Here is a 25925-nt window from a genome sequence, read left to right on the forward strand (position 1 = left end):
CTGTGTTGGTCATGGAGGTTGTGTGGACATACTTCACCACGCTGGTCGGTGAGGGTTATTTTAAGTTGTTATCGGCGCAAAAAAAACACTTTCTGACAGCACATTTTGCTCCCATACTAGATATACAATGACACAAATGTGTCGGCTTGGAAATGTTATGAAAAGGTCAAAGTGGTTTCTGCTCAGTTGAGGCGAGGGCGACAATTGTCTCCTGTTTACAGCACCGCGTGAGTAGTGGACATTCCACCTTGCTGTGGCAAGGAGGTTGAGTCTTTCTATAAGACAACGACCGTTGACCTCCCTATGAAGCGCTATTAAATGTTATTGGGCCCAAATGGATAAGTTGACCCTCAACCTGGAGTGGAACTCACAACCTTCCCGATTGCGAACCACACGCTCGACCGCTGTTAGCTAAATATCATGAATGCAACACAGTAATATAATTATCATACGGATTTTTAATGTAAGCAGTATTATATTATTGGTTCTTTCGGTAAAGTCACGTAGAAGGGAAATAATAAAATAATACGAATATAAAACAATACAAATTCTCACGACGTTTCGACTGCAACACAAGCAATCATGATCCACAGGATTTCACCCCTGATGATGATTCTTTGGTTCTTTTCGGTTAAGTCACGTCTAAAAATAAAATAATAAATTAAAATAACATATTACGACGTTTCGATTGCAACACAAGCAATCATCATCAGGTATAAAAGAAATAGCAACAAAAATCTAACTAGAAAACTATAGACAGACATACAAGCAGACAGACATCACAACGGCACACAGAGAGAGGACACAAATCGGCACAAAGAGAGGGGTCGTTTCTGTGACGGTCCCTTAAATATAGAGAGGGGGGGCGGGGACGGAGAGAGGGAGGGGGCAGAGAGAATTAGCATATCAATGAGTGTACGGCAACGTACTGCTGTTGCAAGTAAGATGACAATGTGGAACGGGCACGCAAAATTGAAAACGGGCACGCAAAATTGAAAATTAGGAGACAGGCACACGAAAATTAAATAACCTAGCAAAATATCGAAACGTGATGTAATACAACACAGAGAGTCGGTTAACACACAATTAACGCATAGCCTGGTTGATTACGTGTTTCAAAATTTGCTAAGTTAGAATTTTAAGTGTGAAAATTCCAAAGAGAGGACACAGGCAGAGAGAACAAATAGCCAGAAAGAAAAAGGATAAGCTTAAAACTTCCCCGTAGAAGTGGTTCAATCTTAATTTAGGAGCTTTCGTGACTGCAGGAATTATTCTTTGGTTCTTTTCGGTTAAGTCACGTCTAAAAATAAAATAATAAATTAAAATAACATATTACGACGTTTCGATTGCAACACAAGCAATCATCATCAGGTATAAAAGAAATAGCAACAAAAATCTAACTAGAAAACTATAGACAGACATACAAGCAGACAGACATCACAACGGCACACAGAGAGAGGACACAAATCGGCACAAAGAGAGGGGTCGTTTCTGTGACGGTCCCTTAAATATAAATATTCTATATTTAATATAAATATTCTATATTTAATATAAATATTCTATATTTAAGGGACCGTCACAGAAACGACCCCTCTCTTTGTGCCGATTTGTGTCCTCTCTCTGTGTGCCGTTGTGATGTCTGTCTGCTTGTATGTCTGTCTATAGTTTTCTAGTTAGATTTTTGTTGCTATTTCTTTTATACCTGATGATGATTGCTTGTGTTGCAATCGAAATGTCGTAATATGTTATTTTAATTTATTATTTTATTTTTAGACGTGACTTAACCGAAAAGAACCAAAGAATAATTCCTGCAGTCACGAAAGCTCCTAAATTAAGATTGAACCACTTCTACGGGGAAGTTTTAAGCTTATCCTTTTTCTTTCTGGCTATTTGTTCTCTCTGCCTGTGTCCTCTCTTTGGAATTTTCACACTTAAAATTCTAACTTAGCAAATTTTGAAACACGTAATCAACCAGGCTATGCGTTAATTGTGTGTTAACCGACTCTCTGTGTTGTATTACATCACATTTCGATATTTTGCTAGGTTATTTAATTTTCGTGTGCCTGTCTCCTAATTTTCAATTTTGCGTGCCCGTTTTCAATTTTGCGTGCCCGTTCCACATTGTCATCTTACTTGCAACAGCAGTACGTTGCCGTACACTCATTGATATGCTAATTCTCTCTGCCCCCTCCCTCTCTCCGTCCCCGCCCCCCCTCTCTATATTTAAGGGACCGTCACAGAAACGACCCCTCTCTTTGTGCCGATTTGTGTCCTCTCTCTGTGTGCCGTTGTGATGTCTGTCTGCTTGTATGTCTGTCTATAGTTTTCTAGTTAGATTTTTGTTGCTATTTCTTTTATACCTGATGATGATTGCTTGTGTTGCAATCGAAACGTCGTAATATGTTATTTTAATTTATTATTTTATTTTTAGACGTGACTTAACCGAAAAGAACCAAAGAATAATTCCTGCAGTCACGAAAGCTCCTAAATTAAGACTGATGATGATTGCTTGTGTTGCAGTGGAAACGTCGTGAGAATTTTAATTGTTGAATATTTGTATTATTTTATTATTTCCCTTCTACGTGACGATACCGAAAGAACCAAGAATATGAATCCCTGCAGTCACGAAAGCTTTAAATCAATATGTAAGCAGTATTGTTAATAGTGTGAACATGTATTGACATGATAGCAATCTCCATTGTTGATTGAAAAAAATATATATACCTGCTATCTCTATAAGATGAACCCGATAAGCTCATTGTTGATACAATTGACTTCTTTGGAGATTTTACAAGAAAAATATACCTTTGGGATTAAATTAGAACACTTTATTAATGTAATAGTCTAACAAATTAACTGCATTCGTGCATCTGACAATTGTCAGCTTTGAAAGGAGTTGAAAGCAACAGATGTAGATTTGTCCTTTAAAAAAAAATTAAAGTTTATCTAAAAACAGGTGAATTTAATCTATTTTATGGTCCTAAAATATTTTTACGTACAGATTATTTTTTTAAGTTCCCCTCTATGTTAATGTATTGAATTTGCGTAAATATTTGTATTTCAAACTCTGAACTTCATGCAGATGAGTCAAACAAAATATGAATGCATGTATTTTATTCTGTCACGCATGAAATAGAATACAGTGCACCAGCATGCACATGTACTTCCACATAATTGTATAAACTGTCATTCGGATGTCCAGAGGAAGGGCTCAGGCGTCACTGAGCTGCTACTCTTGAGATCATAGGTTCTCATCAGGGTGTCAGCTGCCTGTGATTAAACTGGGTTCTCTAAGTGCACCTAATTAATGGTAAGCCTGGTCACCAGTGACCTTAAAAAAACGATTTCAAAAAGATTTTCACTTATTTTGTTTAAATTCTAGCTCTGGGAACCAGAAACAACATCAGGTTGCCTTGCATCAGGGTGTGTTGGAAAGTGCGACCACCAGTGTGCATCTAGAAAAAAGGTAATTTTAGTGAATCCCAGAAGTACTTCTGTGATAGACTCTTCCACGGGTCATTCTCTCACGAATGTGGGTACGCACTGCTCTGCAAGATTGCAGAATGGATTCTGCTTCTCACGATATTGCGCCAATAGCAAAACTGGAATAAAATCAGCAAGAATGCAATGAATAAATAATTCAAAATCTCCTGTGTAGCTCTCCAACGCGTTTTTGGATTGCACCGCACATTTTCCGGATCTGCTGCTGAAGCAATGTTTTTACACGAGGCCTCTGTGCGCGCCGGTGAGCAGGTGAAGCTGGTGAACATCAGAAAGGAGGACATCGTGGATGGGAACCCCAAGCTTACCCTGGGCTTGATCTGGACCATAATTCTGCACTACCAGGTGATACACACACTCGTAATCCGTTCTCCGTTTAGCTACGTCCGCCTTAGGTCAGGGGTCTTTCCCCGTCCCCTGTTTTTTAAGTTTTGCCAACCCGATCGGAGGTAGTACCACCACATGCCACACATTTCTGAGAAAGTGAGAGAGGTGATGTGCCAGAAGATGTCACAGGTACATTTTAAATGTCTTCCTGTATTGTATAAATGCAATGTACGTCCAGTGAATAAAATACAACTATTCCTGATTCATTAATAAAAAATATCAACCAGCAGGCCTTGTGGTCCATTCCAGGATATTTTAGACGATTTAGATATTCTGTTCCATGTGTAGTGGTTCACAAACGGAGACGAAGGCTTCTTTGGAGGCAACACGTTTATGCATCAATTCAGCCCTAAACACAAAGGGGTATCTCCCCTTTAATAGATAACCTAGGGAGGTAGTCCCTCCTGGTGAGCCAAACCCTCACACACACTGGGGAGGCTATATTAGACCGGACCCCGACTCAGGTCCGGGTCTTGTCTTCGGGGCTTCTCTTCCAGGCGACGACTTCGTGTCTTCATTCATTCAACAGCAGCCGGCCCCGTTCAGGGCTCCGGCTTACATTGTCAGTGGCGGGCTTGTTCGGCCCCGAGCCACGCCCGTCTTCTGGAAGCTCCCAGAAGGATCTCGATTGGACTTGTGGTCCCCCAGCCCCCTCTTTGGGGGCCCCCCCAGTCGGTACCTCCCGTCACGTGTGCCACGGGTTCACTCAGAGTGCCGTGGCCCCTTGTGAACCCCGCACCGCCCCCTAACCTCTGTGGGCTGGCACTGCACGTGGAGTGCAGTGCCATCCATCTCTGACAAGTGATCTCAGCCGGCCCCCGCTAGGGCCGGTACTGCATCCACATTGCAGGGCCGATGGTGGTGTGCACGCCGTATATGTCGTGCCTCTCACACGGGCCTGCTCACACCACATGCAGAGGCATCCCACGATGCCACAACACATGTAAAAAGGTACATTTTTATAGTGTAATTACATTACCACAGCTTGTAATTAAGTGGCAGCTGCATGCTCATCCAAGTGCATTATTACTCACGGGACTTTGCATCAGCAAGGACTTATTTTGTTCCCATGGACCTCTGCTTTCGACTTATGAAACCACAACCTGTCTTAAATGAGTTAAATCATTAATTTGATTACAACCACAATCCTCTGTAAATAAAACATGTGCACCATAATTCGCATGTCTACGTATCATTTAATGGGTAGGCTGAAGGTGCCACCCTACAATTAAGTAATGAAGTGCTCACACCACACCACACTGATGGCCGTGGGTATTTTTTCACTGCTCTCGTCACGGCGGTCAGTCGTCTTGGTAGAGGTGGGAGCAGCCCACGTGTTACCCCACGACATGTGACTTGTCAATTGGATAACCGTGGTGTCCCCATTTGTACTACTGGGTGTACTACAGCCCCTGGGGCGGGGGTGGGGGTTAAGAAAATGTGCTCTTTGTTGCAACTGCCGCACTGCAAGATGAAACCGGAGACCTCGAGATTGCAATTCCAGCTATTCCAGGATTACACCACGGGAAGATTTCCAAACAATTTAGTACGTAACCATGGATCCACCTCGCTTGCTGTCTGTTACATAAATTAGATGCTGTTATTTACAAACGCACAGCGCCGCTTGTTGTGCTGAACTGCTCTTTGCCGTTTTGACGGTAGCAGCTGCCTGGACAGGTTTGGTAAGCGAGAGGGAATGCACTCAGCACGGGGAGGGGGAGATTCTGCCGTCTCCTGCCTCTGGCAGATCCGGCATTCAAAATTAGTGACTTTTGGATAAAGCGAGGAATGTGTCCTGTAAAATAACCTCCAGAGTGTTCATTCATACGACCGTGAAGATTATTTTCACAAATGCGTGAAACACGGACAGTTGAATTTAGTTTCACACCGAAATTTGTGTGTGTGTAAATCATCTGTGGGGAGCGGTAGTGTCGCGGTTAGCGTTCTGCGCTACGAACCTGGCGACCCAACACCATTGACGATTATCTGAACCGGTCCTGGGCCTCCCCTAGGTCGACTCAACCTCAAATGAGTACCTGGTGAGGTGTGTAAACATCGCCACTAGGGAGACAAAGGCGGCCGGGCGTGGTGCTGACCACCCACCCCCTCGTGTGCCGTGCCGGCCTTCATAGGTGCTCGCTAACAGCACTTGCCCCAACAGTCTGTTCAGGCTATACGGGGGATCTTTGTGTGTCTTTGTAAATATCATCATCAGCCATGGTGAATCTACTGCTGGATGAAGGCCTCCCCAAGCTGCTGCCGTCTCGCATGACCTACGATACGAAGTCTGTCTAAAAACAGCCATTAAAACGAGAACACTTGATATCGTAACTATAGGGGAGGCTGTGATTGTAATGAGTGAATATGATGAAACCCGTTGAGCTAATTTAAAGATGATAATGCTGATGCGCCCGAAGACACCAGGAATAAAAAAATAAAAATGGGAGTGTGACTAATGCATCCTGGGAATGCCAGAAATGTTGACAGGGTGATTTATTTATTGATGGGTTTTTTGATTGTATTATGCAACAATTTTTTCATCTGTGACAGACTCCAGGACTAGATAATATCAACGATTAATTTGTTGAGCTTCTTTTCTCCCAATTTCAATTCAACTCAGTGTTTATTTGTTTCACGGAAAATACCGTTTTAGCCAGTTACCCAGCTAGCTTCTGTGGCAATGTCCCACAGCCATTAACAGTGACATTGGGGTCGCGAGGAGCCCAGCCAGCAACCAGCCAGGGAACTCAAGGCATAGATTATTATAAATGTATTGTCATAATTTAAATGTATCATTATCACCAAAGCACTTCCAACATGATCTTCAACAATCGGCAGTTGAGTGGCATTAATTAATCTCACTCACAATTTGGGGAAGCCATTCGAATTTAATAATAAAGTACCCTGCGTCTTTTAACATGGTGGAGAATTGTAGCACCTCTAGCGGCTGCAGGGGTCACGTGGATAATTGCACGTGTGCAAAAGGAATGTAATCAATGTTCACACAAACAATTTATACAAGAAATAAAGAAAGTAGCCTTATACCAGACTGCAATCTGTATCTAACAGATCTCTCTTTATTTATTGTCAACTTGGAATATGTTTCTGTTCTGTTTACAACCAGGTTCAACAATAATGCAAAACGGTAAATATATAACTTATACTAATGTTTCTACAGTAGCATATTTTATACTGAGCAAGAGTAAGGAATTAATTATCGTCTAAAATAAGCCGTGGATGATAGCCCCATCATCCTATCAATGTTTAAACTCATTATATTTCAAGCACCAGCAAGGCCTTGCGTTCTGGGAATCTAGCAAGGCAGCGTTGCGTGTGTTGAACTCTGCTTGCCCGTTTTTTAGAATGCCTCTGTTGCACACATCGAGGGACACCTGTACGTATGTCGAACATCTTTCATATCGTATGTAGCCATTGTGCTAATCGGAGGTGCGTGAATACGAGAACTCTTCCCTAACATCTCAGTGCAATGACAGTAAAATTGTGTTAGCCGTGGCTTGGCAGTGCCTTATCCGGCATCACCGAACAGTGCGATTAGGCCGCTTTACTCCGTGTTGATTCTTTGCAATTTTATTTTCAGCGGGGACACATCATCGCCGGCCGTCTGTGACTGAACCCTAATACGAGAGGAACCAAGCGCTCTGGTCCGTGTTTTAGCAATAGCCGAAAGTCAGGTGTGGTCACGGGTAAAGGTGGAACGTGTTCGTTCGGAGATGATTTTCAAGGATCTCTGAACCAGCCTTGCCCTACAGAAAACTCTTAGTCAGTGGTTATTTTTTCTCAACCTCAAATGACCCGTATGCATATTAATAAAAAACAACTCCAAGACGAACAAGGGCGTGATACGTGCACACGGTGCACTGTGTTAATCCAGCTTCTCATGCTGCATGAATGCAATCAGTAGAGCATAGTATGGGGCAATGCTTACATTGTTTGAGTATGTAAAACCTCGTTAACTCAGCTCATTTGTCTTATTATACTCGTAAGCACGAGGAATTATGCAAGAAATTGATCAGCAAGGGCTGCAACACTTGGCCAAAATGTGTTACTTGACTCCAAATACACTCTTATCTGTGACAATGAATTGGGAGGGGGCTTTACGTAATGCGGTCACACACGCACGCATCAACACGATAAGCCAATCAAATGAAAGGAAAACGAGCAAAAAATTAAAACATGAGAATGAATGGTTGTTGCTCTTCCCCGAGCCGTGGCTGCAGCCCCGTGGCATGTCAACCATTCAGACCTCATGCCCAGCGGCAGAAACGGGGCGGGAGTCTTCCTCGGTGTACGCTGGGCGAGCCCCGCCAATCGGCAGTGTGCACCTCAGATCGGCTTAGTGTCGGCTCAGAGATTTGCAAACGCGTCTGTTTCGCGTCGGGGAGCGAACGGCTCGGACAGGTGTTCGCGGTACCTGATCGTATCTGAAAGTCGTTTGTGTGTGTTTTATATACACGCGAGCATCTCTGAAGGTATAATTAGCTCCGATAGGTATTCTTTGTCGTTTAGAAAGCTGTGTTTTAAAAAAATATATATTTGCGTCGATTTCAACGAGAAAAAGTTTTTACCACCCCCTCCCCCCCGCTGACTGCGATGGGAAACTCGTTAGGCTGTGTCGACAACCAGGAGCTGGAATTCGATCCAACAAAGGCTCCGCTTGAAGCCACCTCGGAGGTCGTCAACAAGACGTACAAGGGCAAGAAGAAAAATAAGTACACACTGAAGAAGCGCTTATGTGTATCAGATCCAGAGGCTCTAGCAAAGGAAACGGTAATACCAGTGGATGAAGTTTCACTCAGCACTGCTGTCCTAAACGAGTTTGATTTACTGTCTGCGCAAGATGACGGGAGAGTCAAGGCGCGGCTATCGAAACACAGCAACATTAGTTCGCTGGAAGAGGCTTTGGATGCTCAAGATGAAGCTAACCAGGGTGAAGAGGAGGAGGAGGAAGAAGTGAAAGAGGTCATCAAGGAGACTGAGGTCGAGGGAGTGAAGGTGACCATAATTGAACGCACAAAAAGCAAAGTCTCAAAGTCTTCTATGCAGGATTCGGTGTCCGAGATGGATCAATCGCAGTGTGGAGAATTGTCCAAGGATGACGGCAGCCTGGTTTCTACCGGAGGCTCGGGCCTCAAACGGGGTTCCACGTCCAAGAAGACCATGATCACCACGGAGATAGTGCTTCAGGAGATCGCCAGTGACGCTGACGTCGGCAAGTCGGCAAGTATGTCACGCTTGGAACAGGTGCCAAGAGCCAAGAGCGGGGACCACATTGCCGGTCAGATTCATGCAATCAGCTTGCACTCGGTTGTTGACCGGAAGGACAGGCGTGGAAAGGTCGACCTGGCATCTGCATTCCAAACTTCGCCAACTTCACCGACCTCTGGACCCAATCCAGGGCAGAGGCGGCAGATTTTAGGAGAAGATGGAAATGAGTCGCCGTTAAGCGACAAGCATCGCGCCGCTGGGGTCACAAGTAGGGGTGGAATGGTTCCAATTGGGGCAGAAAGATACGGCTCGTCAAATGCAGACTTCAATGGGAGTAGCGTATCTACGTTGAGTGACCCAGACTCTGGTAATTTTGGGCAGAGTGTGGGAAAACTGAGTCAGATGAGCCCTGCAAAACGCCGATTTTTCGACCTCGAGCAACCGGTTAATATTTATCCTGCCATCTCCACGACAGAGGGTGACACGTTAGTCACTCCGCTGAAAGGCAAGCAAGAGAGGTCTAATGGTAAAGAAGATGTGTCTGCAAACCTCAGCGGCCTCGGCCTTGCCATGCAAAGCAAGGCTCCATTAGGTTCAATGAAAGTCCAAGACGGAGAATCGTTGGGTGAATCAAATGCGCCTGTAAAGCGAGCGGCCACGCCGAATGAGGGACATGCAACTGGGAATGCTGATGGATGGTTGAAGGAAGATTTAGCCGCTCAAGACAACGCCGTTCCTTTTGAAGTCGAAATGGAGAGTGCTACCCCTGCTCTTGAAGCCAGAGATTCATCGCATGAAATGGTACTTATTATTGCGTATTCTTAACTGCGGTACTGTCTGTTTATTTAGTGTGGTTTTTGTGGGTGTGTGCAAATATGCTTCGAACATTGTTTTTGCCAGCTGTGCTAAATGCAGTGTATATTAAGCTGGAGGAATTGCTTCGATGACTCAACATATTGAAAAGAATGCACCAACACCCATTTCTTAGTCACGATGCTTAGCTTAGTTACTAAAAATAGTTGCCCACAAAAATGCCTTTTCTGGAACCTGTTTTCCACTTCGTACAGTTGTCGTATTGAAGAAGAACGGTGAACGACGCTCGGCATGTTAATATTTAATGTAAATGAATCGCATCGTACGGCGTTGGAGAACATTTAAAAATAACGTTTTCCTTGCAGTGTTGTCCTAAGCGAGGTAGATATATGTTGAACTTCTGTTGCACCGTACTCAGTCAACCGCGCTAAATGGTCTTGGACTCTGGAATTTCCCAGGTTAACAGACTCTGCTCACGTTTTTCTTCAAAAACCCGCTGGGATAAGCTACCGTTGGAAAGTGACAATAATGACAAAGGCAGCCTAATCTGTAATTAGAGGTTCATTTGGCTTTTTGCTGGGAGTGCATTCAACTTTTAATTAAGCCATGTACCGCCCAGTAAAACGTAAACATGGAACGCTGGGTCCAATGATGGGCCAATATTTCCAACCACGTATGTATATGTGTACAACTTCTGTCGCACCGTACATTGCAAACCACATGCCAAGGTTGACCGAATGTTGGCTCAACGTTGCCATGTTTACTGGGTACAAGCCGTCTACCCTGTGGCGAGATGTGAAGTATGCAGGAGGGTCGTGGGTTCGATACCGACGCTGACGCCTGTGAATTTGGAGTTTACATGTTCTCACCGTGGTCGCGTGGATTTTTGTCCAGGTTCTCCACATTTAGAAACATGCGTTTATAGTATTTAGCTGCTATAAATATCCACGTGATTAGCCACTTCATTGAGCTGTCATTTGTGGCAAAGGTCGCTTCTGAAAAAGAGTTACATAGCTCAGGGGGCCTTACCTGGTAAAATAAAAAAATTGTTTAGTTTAGTTTACAGTAGCATGCAAATTGAGTAAAAAACGAAAGATGAGTGTGAGTGTACTCGAACGTCACCAACAGTCATGCACCAACGCAGAGGGTACAATTTGACCATTTCTTTGTCGAGAGATAAGGCCATTTGATCGTATTTTCTATGAATTATACGTACAGTACAATGTCACATATCTGACGTCACCACATCTGCCCAGATCAATTAAACGTCCACACCCAGTGAACTATTTGCGCATGATGGTGTAACTAATATTATTAAACAAACGACCTCACAGACAGGAACGCAATCTTAACCTCGTGTACGCTTCAGTTCTATTGCACGGCGAATAGTGATAATAATAATGATGATGGTGATGATGTTGTCCCCGTGCTCAGGCAGTGTGAGCTGTGTTTTGTCCGGTAGCCTGTGTGTGTGCACGTGCTGCTGCCAATCTCTCTCGATGTTCACATTTCCCATTTTTCACATGCCCACCTGTATCTCAGTCCCACGGGAAGTCGGGTAGGTGACCTTATACCGTAATTTGCATACGTCATTAAAGCCTCCCTACTTTTTTAATTGGGGCATTGCCTTCACGTGGCGACACAAATGAAGAACCTTGAAAAACCTGAGATGCTGTACCGTGGAGGATAACTCACATCAGTCGCACCACAGTCCTCAGTGAGACAAAATGTGTTCCCTTCACCACCCCACATTGACCAGCCTGGTGAAGTATGGTTAAACAATGCCCATGACCGACTACGCACTTAAAACCAAAGCCCCCAGTCTCAAGCAGCTCTGGATCCACCAGCCATGGCATTGGCTGGGTAGGTGAAGGAGCAGGGGATGATAGGAATCCACTGGGCAAGAACCACACACAGCCTTTCTGGATTGCAACATTGCTACGTTACACACACAGACCCTGCCGGTGAATCGGATACAGAATTGGGAGCATTATTTGAAGAATACTCAATCTTCTGACATTAGAAGCCGACTGGAACTCTGTGCTTTTACATCTACATTGCAAACTCATTTATTAAGGACTGTTACTTGTGCAGAGTTTTGTTGTCCCTCTCCTGCACCTCTGATTAGCATGGTTGTCTAAAAGTTCGACGTACATACAGGTTTCTCTCGTTGTATGCGGTAGCTGCATTCCAGAAAAGGGCGCACAAAGCGAAACATACAGTCCACACAGTCCCACGTCCGACAGCATCGCCGCATATGAGTGAATTCAAACCGCATATTGCGAATTTTGGCTTTAAATAGGTTAGTCACATTTACGCGAAATCGCACAAACCGAACCTGCATAAAGCTGAGTGAAACTTGTACATATAAGACACAGTAAAGAAGATAACTCCATACATTTAAATATTGGCATCTCGTGTGCAGGAACTGTGATGGGCTGTGGCATGGCAATCCTGTGTGAAATATGGTGACGGTTTGGGAAAGCCTTCGTGCAGCAGTGGATCAGCCATGGCTGATGATGAGGCCCATTGCGTAGACTTCGATGGGGTTCACTGCTCCTGAGCTCACAACATACGCCCCCCCCTCCCCGCCTGTTCAGTTGTACACTTGTCTGAAATGACAAACATTGACAGGTCACGGGGAGAGATGTCTGGGGTGAAGGGAGGCCATGGATTGAGCTTCAAGGGGGTGGTGAGCAGTGAGTGAAGATGCTGGCAAAGGAGCAGGTCAGCACAGTTTAGCCAGTCATATGTTAAATGTCACCATTTACATAAGGGGTGGTATGGGGACAGATCGAGTGATCTTTAACAGAGAACACTGTGCCGTTTGACATATCGTTTTATAATTTGCATTTTAATCAATTCGCTGCCAATACAAATATCGGTTTGAAAGTTAAATGTTGCTCACGTTGAAAGCTGATATGTTTATAACCACCGTTCAGATGAACCAACACAGTGCAGGAAAATGCAAACTTTGCTGAGACCACAGTCGATTGGATTGTTGGCCAGGTCTGAAACCTGTCTTACCACTGAGCCTTTATTTAAATACACACCACTGCGGCCCCATTGTATTCACAAGCCGAATGCACTTTTAAATTACCACAGCAATAAAGGTCACTGGTATATGCACCTACCTTAAACTTGTTTAACTTGTAAGGGTGTGTTGAGAATACAAAAAAGAGAATGTGTAATAACTGATGAAAATGAAATAAACATTGATTGAATAATTTTAACCTATCTACATGATTTTACCGAAATACTTTACCGAAAGACCCAAAGAATAGGAATTCCTGCAGTCACGAAAGCTTTAAGTCAGGTTTTAACGTGTAATAAATTGCCAATTTAAAGGCATTTAGGAAACAGTAACATGTATCATTCGTTTTCCTTGTAGTTAAATGCAAATGGTTAAATATTTGTTTTACTGCAAAAAAAAGCGGACAGTATTCCAATGTAACATATCTCTCCCATCACATAAAACATTAACGTCTTTTATTTTACACATCCCATCGGCCTCTCGACCTTCTGGGAGTGCAACATTTCAGCAGCATTGGTTTCACTCAAGCAAAACTCTGGACCGGATTTAACATCCAGCGTCTCATCAGCAGAGCCAGGCTTGATCTATACAATGATTCAACACATGCAAAACTCTGGACCGGTTTTGAAGTGCATTGTCTCATTCGCAGTCAGACTTGCTTGAAGCAATGCTGGTGAACTGCCAGATGTCTATAGCCAAAAACCCTCTCTGTTTGATATGGGTCCTAGTTTGACGCAACACTATACACGTAATACGTTATATAAAATTATCGTTAGGACTGTTGCGGAGAAGATAAGTAATTAAATAAGCAGACAACACACCTCATTTACACAGTTGTACCTCAACATGAGTAAGACGTTGTATTTTAACTCATTCAAGCTAAAGAATGGCTCTTCCACGTTTGCAAATTACTTTTATAAATTCTAAATATAACACCGATGATGACTCAATGGCATGCCAGCACAATGTAAACACATTCCTTTTTATTCAAGTTAATTGTAGAATAATCTTGATAATTATTAATATACGTTAATAAACACATTTATACTTAAATTAACAGATTATAAAATTTATACAAATTTTATTTCTAAACGAATTAAAATAAATGTATGTTTGTTTCAGATTTATTTAGATATGTTTGAGTTAATTGCGTGTACTAAAACCGTACGTTAGACTTTGACCTGATGACTTAACAATGTGGTCATTTTTTGTGATTTCAATTCACTCTATCATTCGAGTAAGTGCTGCTTATTCAATTAAAACGCGTTTGTAAAATTGACAAGACAGATGAATATACATACATTCTTCCTTAAGAGCCATATCCTACTCGTGAAATAGATACGCACATGCAAATATGTCCTTTATATTTCAACAAATAATTGCATTTCGGATGCAGTGAATGGGATTTTAATTTGAAATCAACTACACGTGATGGATGCTATCCAATCATAGACAGTCACTGCAAAAAATGCACAGATCCGAGTAGACACGATGCCACTAGCAGCCGTTAAAGATATATAATTCTGCCATTTCATATTTTAATTTGAATAAGCCGAGTTATTTCTTCAGCTTAATGCATACGCAAGGTTTAGAGACATCGTTCAAACTACGAGGAAAAAGTGTGGGCTTGGGCAGGACCTCGTCGCTAGAAGGAATTGATGGTCGATGAGCAAGAATCATGACGGAGTGGCAGTCAAGGCATGGAATGAGTTGAGGTCATTTACTTGCGGTGAAATTAAATGGCAGGGCCCCTTTTTTTTAATGCAACGAAAACACACGGCAATTGATCGTCTCATTTGCCATCGACTGCACCTCGTGTTTGCTGACATCGGATCTGGGCTTTCGAGACGACAGGTCACATTGCGGCACGATTAAAAGAGCACGGCGATGGGTCGTGCTCTTTAAATCTGCACGCGATCATGAGCCACTTCGTTGAGCTATCATTTGTGGCCCGGTCGCTTCTGAAAAATAGGTTAATACCTCAGTGGGCTTTGCCTGGTAAGATAAGATTAGTCTTATTTGTAGATTTTTAAGTGAATCGTTTACCCTTCCTATACTTTGTACTCCTATCGTGTCTTTGTATTTGTTCGCTATTGTTACATTCTGACACCGTGCCTCTACAGATTCCTCCTGCAGTATAAATGCATATTCTGAATCTAATGAGGACGAGTGGCCTCCCTGTTTGTCTCGAGGGCAGGTGTCGGCGGGGCAGGTGGGTGGCACGCCAGGCAGGGAGCGGCTACTGGCTTGGGCGCGGCTGGTCGCAAAGGATGTCCCCGGGCTGTCGTGCCACAACTTCTCGAGCAGCTGGAGGGACGGGCGGCTGCTCTGCGCCATCGTCCACGCGCACAGGTGTGACCCCTCGCGGGACTCTTCAAAACATCCCGGTGTTGGTGAAACCCACTCTTTATCCACCACTGGCATTATCGGCAACTTCTAAACTATTTTTTTTATTTTAGCAGGTAAGGCCCACTGAGCTATACTGCTTAGATTTTTTTCAGCAGCGGCTTAGCCAAAGATGAAAGGCCAATTGTCTTCTTTCGTATGGCTGATGTAGCTGCAGAGCAGCAACCACAATTTCACATTTAAGGTGGTCAAGTCAGACAACCGCGTCAGGAGCAGCGGAGTGTCTCGCTGTGATGTCTCCTTCGTCTTTGTGGGCATTGCATCGTTATACTTCGTATGGTCTGTTCTGGATGACCACAGTCGCACACTGGAGAGCCCAGTAGCCCCATGAAGTGGTTTATGGAAATTCATAGCAGCCAAAGTCTCGAAACGCATGTTTATAAACGTTTAGGGAAAACTGGAGGACCCGGAGAAAAATCCACGCGACCACGGGGAGAAAATGCACACTTGCAAAGCCAGTGGGGGGGGTGGGAGGTGGGGTGGCATGTGCCCCCCCCAATGATCCGATTGAAATCCCTAATTTCGATCGGATTATTGGGGTTTATTAGTAATAAATCGGCATTTTGCGACCCCCACTGCAGTTGTGTAGCATATTATTACGTGCCAGGGCCTCTATGAGATGATAGGCAATAAGTAATGGCAAGGCAGTTATAAGTGACTTACAGAATTGTACGCAGTTGCGTATTCAGTTCATGACTTCCCTGAAGGCATTCACCTTCAGCGAGCGCGATGCCGATCACATGCGGTTCGAATTCGACCCTCGATCGATGGCTGGGCCATCGCCGCACACGCGTCGAATAAAAAGCAAGGGACGAGTCCATACTTACTAACAACTCCTCTATCATGTTTCATTGCTAGAGGGGTTGCCCCCCTATCTGAAAATCCTGGCTCCGCCACTGAACATGCAAACTTCAAATATACAGGCATCAGGGTCAGGATTGAACCCACGACCTCCTGTATACCAGGCGAGGTAGCTAACATATCGCCACCATGGTGCCCCCAACTTCCATGGCAAGTGTAGAAGAGTAGGCCAAACACATGCATAGTTGCTCACTCAAGCTCCTTCTATTGGGAGGTGTTTGCACCAGCAGTGGCATAAGTAAGTAATTGCAGGCCTGCACCCATTTATTATATGTGGCCCTTAATCGATCGTAAATACATCCCTGTGTTTTGTTGCAGATGAGAGGATTCACGTGAGAATGTCTTCTGATTGTGTTTCTACCTCACTTAAGTTGTTGTAGTGGGTGATAAATTCATCTTCCAGCCTGCGTGACCTCACAGATAAATGAGTTACGAGGAAGAAAACCTGGAATCCATTTCATTGCGATGATGTTATTCAAAACAAATTGCAATCCAATTGTATTTGCCATCTCAGCAAGCAGTGTTCTTTTTAAAATTGTGATTATAATTGACCCCATGTCCGCCTGGAAGTGGCGGTATATTCGTCCCATTCACATTTATTCCCCGGTGACGGTGTAGGTCAGAGGAGGTATTTTTTGTGTGGAGAGACACAAATAATATTATCTGCCAGTAGTGGCTCCCCACACCCTCCCCACATTAACAACGGCATGAGAAGAAAAAATTGCCGTACTCCCAAATCCTTGGGTGCATTTTGAGGTGTTGTACTAATTTACCTCAGTGGGGGCAGTGCTGGGACACACAAACGTCCAAAAAATAACAATAAACTCCTTAAATAAAGTTATTTTTAAAACAACGGTTTTATTAACAACTTCGTTTAACTCACGGTCTTCGAGAAGTACGTCAATGGCGCCTGAGACACGCGGCGCCTGCGTTTTGTGTAAGCCGATTCCACAGTTTATGGACCGCGGCATTTTTGAGCTACACAAAAATAAATAATTAATAAGCCGTCCATACAAAAATTGTAATTGCTTGAAAGGAGGCAATTTAATTGACGAATTGATGCCGATTTTCATACAGGCATAAATTGTCACCGGATCTGAGTACGCGTGCAAAATTTGGAATTGATTGTACAACAGGAAGTAGACTAACTTTTGATGACAAGATTTGACCACGACAAACACAAGTGAAGTTAAATAAAAGCGTTGAAAAACCCCGCAGCTGTGTCATACATGTCTGCTGCCATCATAACGAAGACGAAGATCCCCCGTATAGCCTTCAACGACTTTTGGGGAAAGTGCTGTTAGCCAGCACCTACGAAGGCCGGCACAGCACACGACGGGGTGGGTGGCCAGCACCACACCTGGCCACCTTTGTGTCCATAGTGGCGATGTTTACACACCGCACCAGGTACTCATTTTAAGTTGAGTCGACCTCGGGAATGCCCAAGACCATCATAACAAGCACTGCATTGAAACCATATGCACAGGGTGATTCATCTACAGATACCTCACTGATTTCGAAATGCGCTCTTGCTTTCTTTTAAACGGGTCTTTGAATAGTATTACAGCGTTGGCTTTGTTGGACAAGGTGTATCCGGAGACTGTTAAAACATTGAATGCGTGTATATTGTTTGGCAGGGAGACATTTAGAGCCTTTGAATTCAAATGTAGTTTTCTCTGTAATGTATTCTAATTATGTTAGTGGGGTATCTATACATGGGTCTCCCTGTATACTCATGCTGTCAGCAGAAGCCCCTCCGATTAGCATGGTTGGCTACATACGGTGCGAAAGAAATTCAACAAACATACATTGCAATGCAGCAGATTGTGAATTTTACAGGGTGGGCCAAAAGTCATGACATTTATTTCAACAAATCACAAAGGGTTATTTGATTTATTTCAACAAATGTTTACTTTCATTAACATGAATCCATGCACGAATTCTCTTTTCATATGGATTTAGGACTTTTTTTTAATTACAGGTGTAATCTTTGAGCATTCATTAATTGTTTTTAATTTGAATTAATTCAGGGTTCTTGGTCAAGTTTAGCAAACGACGGATTGGAGGTGACCCCACAAGAAGAATAAAAATAGATAATGATGATACTTATAGATAAAATATCAACTTAAAGATTGAAACATTAAAATGTTTAAATGCCAGTGTTCAAATACATCAAATCACCCTATGTGTCCTGACTTTTGGACCACCCAATAGTTTAGGGGACAGGCTTTTACAGCAGAGAATATCTACTTCCATGCCATCTCGGTTCCTCACACGTCATTTAGCCTAAGAACATTTCATTATTTAGTTTAATAGCTTTTAAATGTGGATCCTGAGCTTTTGTTCACGTCGCTTGACAGCGGTAAATGTAGATAGATGAAGAAATAAACAGGAAAGTAAGTTAACGATTCTACATATGTGCAGGTGTTTGCGATTGTGCTGTGCCACGTATTTTTAGGCTGTACCGCGTGTTCGGCGGCATATTCCGCACCTCCGATTAGCAAGGTTGGCTACATACGCGAAAGAAGTTCAGCAGACATGCATATTCGACATTTTCTCTCCACGTGCTGAGCAAGTGAAAAAGCTCCAAGCACTTGGTAGCGATATATACAACCCGACGACACATCGGAGGGCTTGATGTTTACAGAGGTAATATATCGGAGGACATATACGGACAGACGCACATAAAACGCACGTACTTTAACCGAGATCTGTGAAGATGCCGTGTGCATTTATCCCTTGAGTGTTGACAGCAGCCAGTGAGTGAGTGGTGGCATCGGGCATTGCAAAGTGAAGTCAATTGCAGAGATGTGATCCGTGACATGTATGATCACACCCCTTGCCAATTAAAATGGGGTTGCCGGCGGTTTACCCGTCCCAGTTCTGTCTCATACATATCTTTTTTTAGTTCATAGGACCGCGTTGAAGTACACATTGTTTTTTTTATGAGCGATTGAATGCCGCGTGCCCAACGACCTTCACATTTAAGTAAGCGAGGTGTGTCTTCCCGGAGGGAGAAAAAAAAAATCCATTTATGTGCTCCAAAATAACGATGTCAGCGCAGCGATTAAACTTATACGGTGGTTCTGCCCAAAGCAAAGTTGCCAAGCCAAATCGTTGTTAGAATGCAGTCTTCTAAACACATACCTTCACCGTTCGCAGCGCTTTCCTTTAATTATCCTTTGACAATTTTTATCACTTGTTTATGGCATGCGCCTTCTGTTTTCGCTGGTTTTTTAAATATTTTTTTCGCCTGTGAATTTACCTCATTTTGTTCTAATTAACGCGATACAGACATATACGGAATGTGCTCACGTACGTTTCAGTCTGTTTTCCTACGATAGAATGACCGTGCATGCTATATTTAAACCACCTTGGGCCTCTTCCATTCATTGTGTGTACATAACTCGCATATTTCATGTACGTCTCACGGTTGTAAAATTTGCTAATGACAATAAGTCACGCCCCACCTACTGAAATAGTACACGCGTCTGTTGACAGTGAGACCGCAATAAGCCTCTGAGGTCTCTGAGTATAGATGGAAATACCACATTAAATGGTTGTGAAAAGGTGGGGTGGATACCCAGACTTTACCTCACCGTGACCCTTTTGCTGGCAAACTAATTTGAACCACACACACACACGTTGCTGTAGGAACTATAGGTAGTTGTACAAGATTTGAAGTGTCTTGAGGACTCAGGATGCAGATCACTGAGCCGGCAACCACTGAGATTGTGGGCCTCAGTCCGGATTTCATCCTCATAGCTGTGGTGAGTTGATGGTGTCGGCCCAGTCGGTGATGAGTGGAGAACAAAACATCATCACCTAAAATGTAGGTTTTTACTTCATTTTTTTGGTTCTTTCGGTAAAGTCACGTAGAAGGGAAATAATAAAATAATAGAAATAAACATAATAACATACAATTCTCACGACGTTTCGGCCACAACGCAAGCAGCCATCCTCAGGTGAAGAACAGGGCTGTTGGAAAGACAGCATCTGAATGACGCTGTCTTTCCGACACGTCGTGAGAATTGTATTTAATTGTTTTATTTTTATTATGTTATTTCCCTTCTACGTGACTTTACCGAAAGAACCAAGAAAATGAATCCCTGCAGTCACGAAAGCTTTAAATCGAAATTTTACTTCATTGTTACTAAATTCCAACCAGTGTATCAGTTCGTCACGTGGCAAAAGCATTCTTTGTGTAGCCGGGTGTGTGGGAGAGTGTGCGGCCCCTCATGTGAAGGGATACCTTAACAAGTTCCGCGATATCCGCTGCAGTGCACCATTCTCTAGTGGGGGTCATGCATCTCTGTGTGAGACTTCCATATCGACTCCTCATTCCATGGCACGGTGTTGATATGCCATTTGTAGTTATGATCACTCAATCGCATTACATCCAATTCGCACTATGAAAACACGCGTTATAGGAGATCGCGTTGTATTCATTTGGACTCCCCACCCCCCCTCCCGTATCGTGTCACCGGCTTAAACGTCGCGATTGTCCGCGCAGGCCGGGTCTCGTGGACCTGGAGGAGGTCCGGCGCCGGGGCGCGCGGCAAAACCTGGAGGAGGCCCTCTCGCTCGCGGAGTCGGAGCTCGGCGTGCCGCGGCTGCTCGACCCGGAAGGTTTGTGCGGCGACGTGGTCGGTGGCCGTACGCCGACGAGAATGCCTCTGAAGCCGCAGGACGAGCGGCTCTCGTCTGATTGAGCGGTGTCGGGGTGGCACAGCCTGGTCTGGGCTTGCACATAATTGGAAAACAAACGTTGACAGGAATAAAAAAAACGTGGCCAAGCCCCGTCTTGAATGGCATCACTGTGTTTGGCATTGCACGTTCGTGGCCTCACTGCGTTGGTATTGTCTTGTGTAATACGGTAGTAACGTCTCACATGTTAAACTGATGTCACACTGAACATGTGTTTTTACATATTTTTGTTTTGTGTGAGTGGCAATTATTACTGCCCCGTTTTAACATACGTGGCATCACTCACATAGTCTTAAATTCTATTGATGTAGCAGTGATGTCACTATTGTGCAATAATGAAATGCTTGACTGCAACTTCAAAGTCCATCTTCTTAAAACACAATCTTCGTGCATGTGTAGGACAGTGTGGGACACAACATCTGGAGAATAAATATATCCATATAATATTTAACATATATATATGCTCTGTTTTGTACCTTCCTTTCAATGGCAACACATGCGCAATACAACCGTATGCCCCGTTTTGTCTGTGTGCAGATGTGGACGTGGACGCCCCTGATGAGAAATCCATCATCACATACGTCTCCGCGCTGCACAATGCCCTCCACAAGCAAGGCGGGCAGAGCCGTGTCGCCCTGGTACCTGTGCACGGATATTTTTCACTCCTCCCACCACGAGGGTTCGATTTATTTCGTGAATGGGTTTTAAGGGATCATTTGAATTTCGCACACGTATCGTGTACGGCTCGCAGTCGTAAGGTTGTGAGTTCAAATCCGGATGGCGTCATTCGTACTGCGTTACGTCATTGGCTCTCTGAATATTGCAGTTTAACTGTGACTCGAATCTGGTGTCTTTATTTCACACAGAGAGTAGTTTAAAAAACTAAACTAAAAATACGTTTTTATTACCATGTAAGGCCCACTGAGCTTTATAGCTCTTTATCAGAAGTTATCTGGCCACAATTGATACCTCAACGAAATGGCTTATCGCATGGTAAATGTATAGCAGCCAAATACTCTAAATGCGTGATGTTGATTCTAAATGTGGAAGGAAAAACTGGAGGACCCGGAGGAAAAATCCTTGCGACCACGGGGAAAACATGCACACTCCAAATATACAGGCGTCAGGGTCGGGATCGGACCCACGCGAGGCAGTTATCATCTCGCCACCGTGGCAGCTCCCATAGAGGTTACGGGTATCTGAGCAAGGAAGCAGTGTTTCCAGCAGCAGATAGTAGCAGCAGCCTTATCACAAACAGGGAATTAATTATTAAGGATGCGACCAAAGGTTCCCGCCGTTGATTGTCGATTGTTGGGGCTGTGACGAGGATGCGAATGAGGATGCAGACGAGTTCTGGAGACTGGCTGCCTCCCTGCGAGTCTGGATTGAGGAGCGTACCATCACCCTGCAAAGCAGAACCTTCCCGTACAGCATCGACAAGCTGATGGTGAGCGACGCAGACGCCCGGCTGCATATGTTTGAATTGGACGATGCTGGACTATTTCTGTCAAAATAATAGTTGCGCGGGTAGTTGAGGTTATCTTTTTTTCTTTCCTGTGCAATTGTGTCGAGCCTCCAAAGGGGAAGAGTATTCAGGTTCTGAATGTGTCATTGTGGGTGTATATTTGGGGGGAGGTAGTTTAGACAGGGGGGGTGTGTAGCGGTTAGCGCACTGCGCTACAAACCTAGTGACCCAAGTTCGATTCCCGCTCATGGCCAACACCAGTGACAATTATCTGAACTGGTCCTGGGCCTCAGATGAGTATCTGGTGTGATGTGTAAATATTTCTACTTGAGAAACAAAGGTGGCCGGGCGTGGTGCTGGCCACCCACCCCATTGTGTGCCGTGGTGGCCTTCATAGGTGCTCGCTAACAACACTCGCCCCAACAGTCTATACGGGGAAGGGGGAGTGGGGGGGGATCTTTCTCTTTGTCTTTAAACTTTGAAAAAATCTGGACTATCATAGTAACATTGACAAACAGTGCGCAAGTCTTCCAGTCAGCCTCCGATACCCTGCTGTGCCGCTCTGGTGCGACTTCCTGGCGGTCCCCCTTGCACTGTGCATGGAGGGAGTGGTGGCAGCCGTGTGAATATCCTGAGCTTGGATATTCAAACTCCCGTCAGGACCCCCGCTGATCTCCGTAACTTCACTCACTTGAAGTGGCAGTGCCACTCGCATTGTTGAGCGGCATAGAGATTCATCCACTGCACCGGGATTGCACCAAGAAAAATATTACAACATCAAAATAATCGTCATAGTCGTTGTGGAGAATATAAGGAACATATAAATAAGGAGACAATACACCTCATTCACATCTCTGTTTCTCCACGTTAAAACAAATGTAAACGTTTTTAAACATCCCATAATCTCAGCAGAATTGGTTCAATGTGAGCAAAACTCTGAACCGGTTTTGACATTGACTGTTTCATCAGCAGAGTGAGGCTTGCGTCAACCAATGCTGATGAACTGCCTATCTGTTAGACACGGGTCTTTGTTCAACACAAAACGATATAATACATAACACAGAATAAGAATTAACTGTGGAGAATACAAGTGACAAAATAATTCAGCAGCCAATACACATCCTTCCCATATTTAGCCCTCCATGTAAAAAATTAAGGATATTTTACACTTGCTCACTATCGGCCACGTGGGCTTCTGGGAGTGAATTCATAATTTCAGCGGCATTGGTTCAACACAAGCAAACCCTGGACCCGTTTGGATATTCATTGTCTCACAAGCATGCTTGCTTGAAGCAACGCTGGTGAACTGCCAGATGTTCATTGGACCAACATTTTAAGGTGCAAACCTCACATTGCTGAATTGAAAGGATGCCCTCTGCATTGTTACAAAGCCGATGGCAGGATAATCACATTGGGATCCTTTGTCCGTAATTTGTGAGATACATTTCCACCCGTTGTGCCCACAGGTGATGCAGAAGGAACACGCTCTCATGAAAAACTCAGAGTTTCCAAAGAAGAAAGCCGAACTGCTGCAGCTGGAGGAGGTGTACAAGTCAATGGAGGTACATTGTGTTCACTTGCGCTTGACACCAGATGCATGAAATAATATTTGCCTGCCTGTGTGGCTACCTTCCCCAGATAATTACATCACACGAATTACTTTTAGAACACCAACGTGGAAACATATATATATTTTTCCCTTGGGCAGTAAACTCCCACTACCGACACACTTCACATTTGATCCTCTAAAAAAAATATTAAGAGCAGATTAAGGCAGATCCACCACCCCCCCTAGACCAGAGGGGTGTCCACCACTACCCCACTCACCAGAGAGGTGTCCACCACCACCCCCACTCACCAGAGCGGTGTCCACCACCACCCCCACTCACCAGAGGAGTGTCCACCACCACCCCACTCACCAGAGCGGTGTCCACCACCACCCCACTCACCAGAGCGGTGTCCACCACCACCCCCACTCACCAGAGCGGTGTCCACCACCACCCCACTCACCAGAGCGGTGTCCACCACCACCCCCACTCACCAGAGCGGTGTTCACCACCACCCCACTCACCAGAGCGGTGTCCACCACCACCCCACTCACCAGAGCGGTGTCCACCACCACCCCCACTCACCAGAGCGGTGTCCACCACCACCACTCACCAGAGGGGTGTCCACCACCACCACCCCACTCACCAGAGCGGTGTCCACCACCACCACCCCCACAGACCAGAGCGGTGTCCACCACCACCACCCCACTCACCAGAGGGGGGTCCACCACCACCCCCACAGACCAGAGGAGTGTCCACCACCACCCCCACTCACCAGAGGAGTGTCCACCACCACCACTCACCAGAGAGGTGTCCACCACCACCACTCACCAGAGAGGTGTCCACCACCACCCCCACTCACCAGAGCGGTGTCCACCACCACCCCACTCACCAGAGCGGTGTCCACCACCACCCCCACTCACCAGAGGAGTGTTCACCACCACCACTCACCAGAGAGGTGTCCACCACCACCCCCACTCACCAGAGGAGTGTTCACCACCACCACCATCACTCACCAGAGCGGTGTCCACCACCACCCCCACTCACCAGAGGAGTGTCCACCACCACGCCCACTCACCAGAGCGGTGTCCACCACCACCACTCACCAGAGCGGTGTCCACCACCACCCCCACTCACCAGAGGAGTGTTCACCACCACCACCATCACTCACCAGAGCGGTGTCCACCACCACCACTCACCAGAGAGGTGTCCACCACCACCCCCACTCACCAGAGGAGTGTCCACCACCACGCCCACTCACCAGAGCGGTGTCCACCACCACCACTCACCAGAGCGGAGTCCACCACCACTCCCACTCACCAGAGCGGTGTCCACCACCACCCCACTCACCAGAGGAGTGTCCACCACCACGCCCACTCACCAGAGCGGTGTCCACCACCACCCCCACTCACCAGAGCGGTGTCCACCCCACCCCACTCACCAGAGCGGTGTCCACCACCACCCCCACTCACCAGAGCGGTGTCCACCACCACCCCACTCACCAGAGGAGTGTCCACCACCACCCCACTCACCAGAGGAGTGTCCACCACCACCCCACACATCAGAGAGGCATCAACCACCCCCATACAGCATTCATGAAGACAGAAAGCCCTTCTCTCCGCATACAATGCAATGAAACCCCTTGTTTATTGGGCTTTTTTTACAGTGACAGTTTATCACGTGTTAATATCACGTGTTTATGTCACATGTTTACATCACACGCTTGGGGCAGTGACATGGCCTAGCAGTAGCGCGTTCGCCAAGTTTTGCAGAAGTTAACGGTTTGAACCCAGCGCCCGCCGTGATTATCACAACACGTGTAATCTGCGTGTATGTTGAACTTCTTTCGCGCCGTACTTAGCTAACCATGCCAATCGGAGGTGCAAGATAATAACCATAGCAATATACAGTGGTATCCCGGAGATCGAACTTAATTCGTTCCAGAAGGCCATTCGAACACCGATTTGTTCGAACACCG

General features: G+C 45.1%; 1 protein-coding gene across 8 annotated transcripts in view; it reads left to right on the plus strand.

Moving 5' to 3' along the window:
• The window catches only part of LOC144722284 (uncharacterized), a 111735-nt gene that overhangs the window by 8699 nt on the left and 77111 nt on the right, over positions 1-25925 (plus strand). For 3 of the 8 annotated variants that reach the window (XM_078600391.1, XM_078600393.1, XM_078600392.1), the window contains exons 1-6: positions 6996-9915; positions 15159-15313; positions 20742-20857; positions 21473-21573; positions 22263-22382; positions 23867-23962. In XM_078600391.1, coding sequence (XP_078456517.1) covers positions 8500-9915; positions 15159-15313; positions 20742-20857; positions 21473-21573; positions 22263-22382; positions 23867-23962 — 2004 coding nt within the window. In that variant the 5' untranslated portion in view covers positions 6996-8499. Of the gene's footprint in view, positions 1-3753; positions 3847-6479; positions 9916-15158; positions 15314-20741; positions 20858-21472; positions 21574-22262; positions 22383-23866; positions 23963-25925 lie in introns of those variants that run through there. The other 5 variants (XR_013586026.1, XM_078600398.1, XM_078600395.1 and 2 more) reach the window with 4 other exon arrangements.

Source organism: Lampetra planeri, chromosome 14, assembly GCF_965212315.1.
Source record: "Lampetra planeri chromosome 14, kcLamPlan1.2.h2, whole genome shotgun sequence".
Taxonomy (NCBI): Eukaryota; Metazoa; Chordata; class Hyperoartia; order Petromyzontiformes; family Petromyzontidae; genus Lampetra; species Lampetra planeri.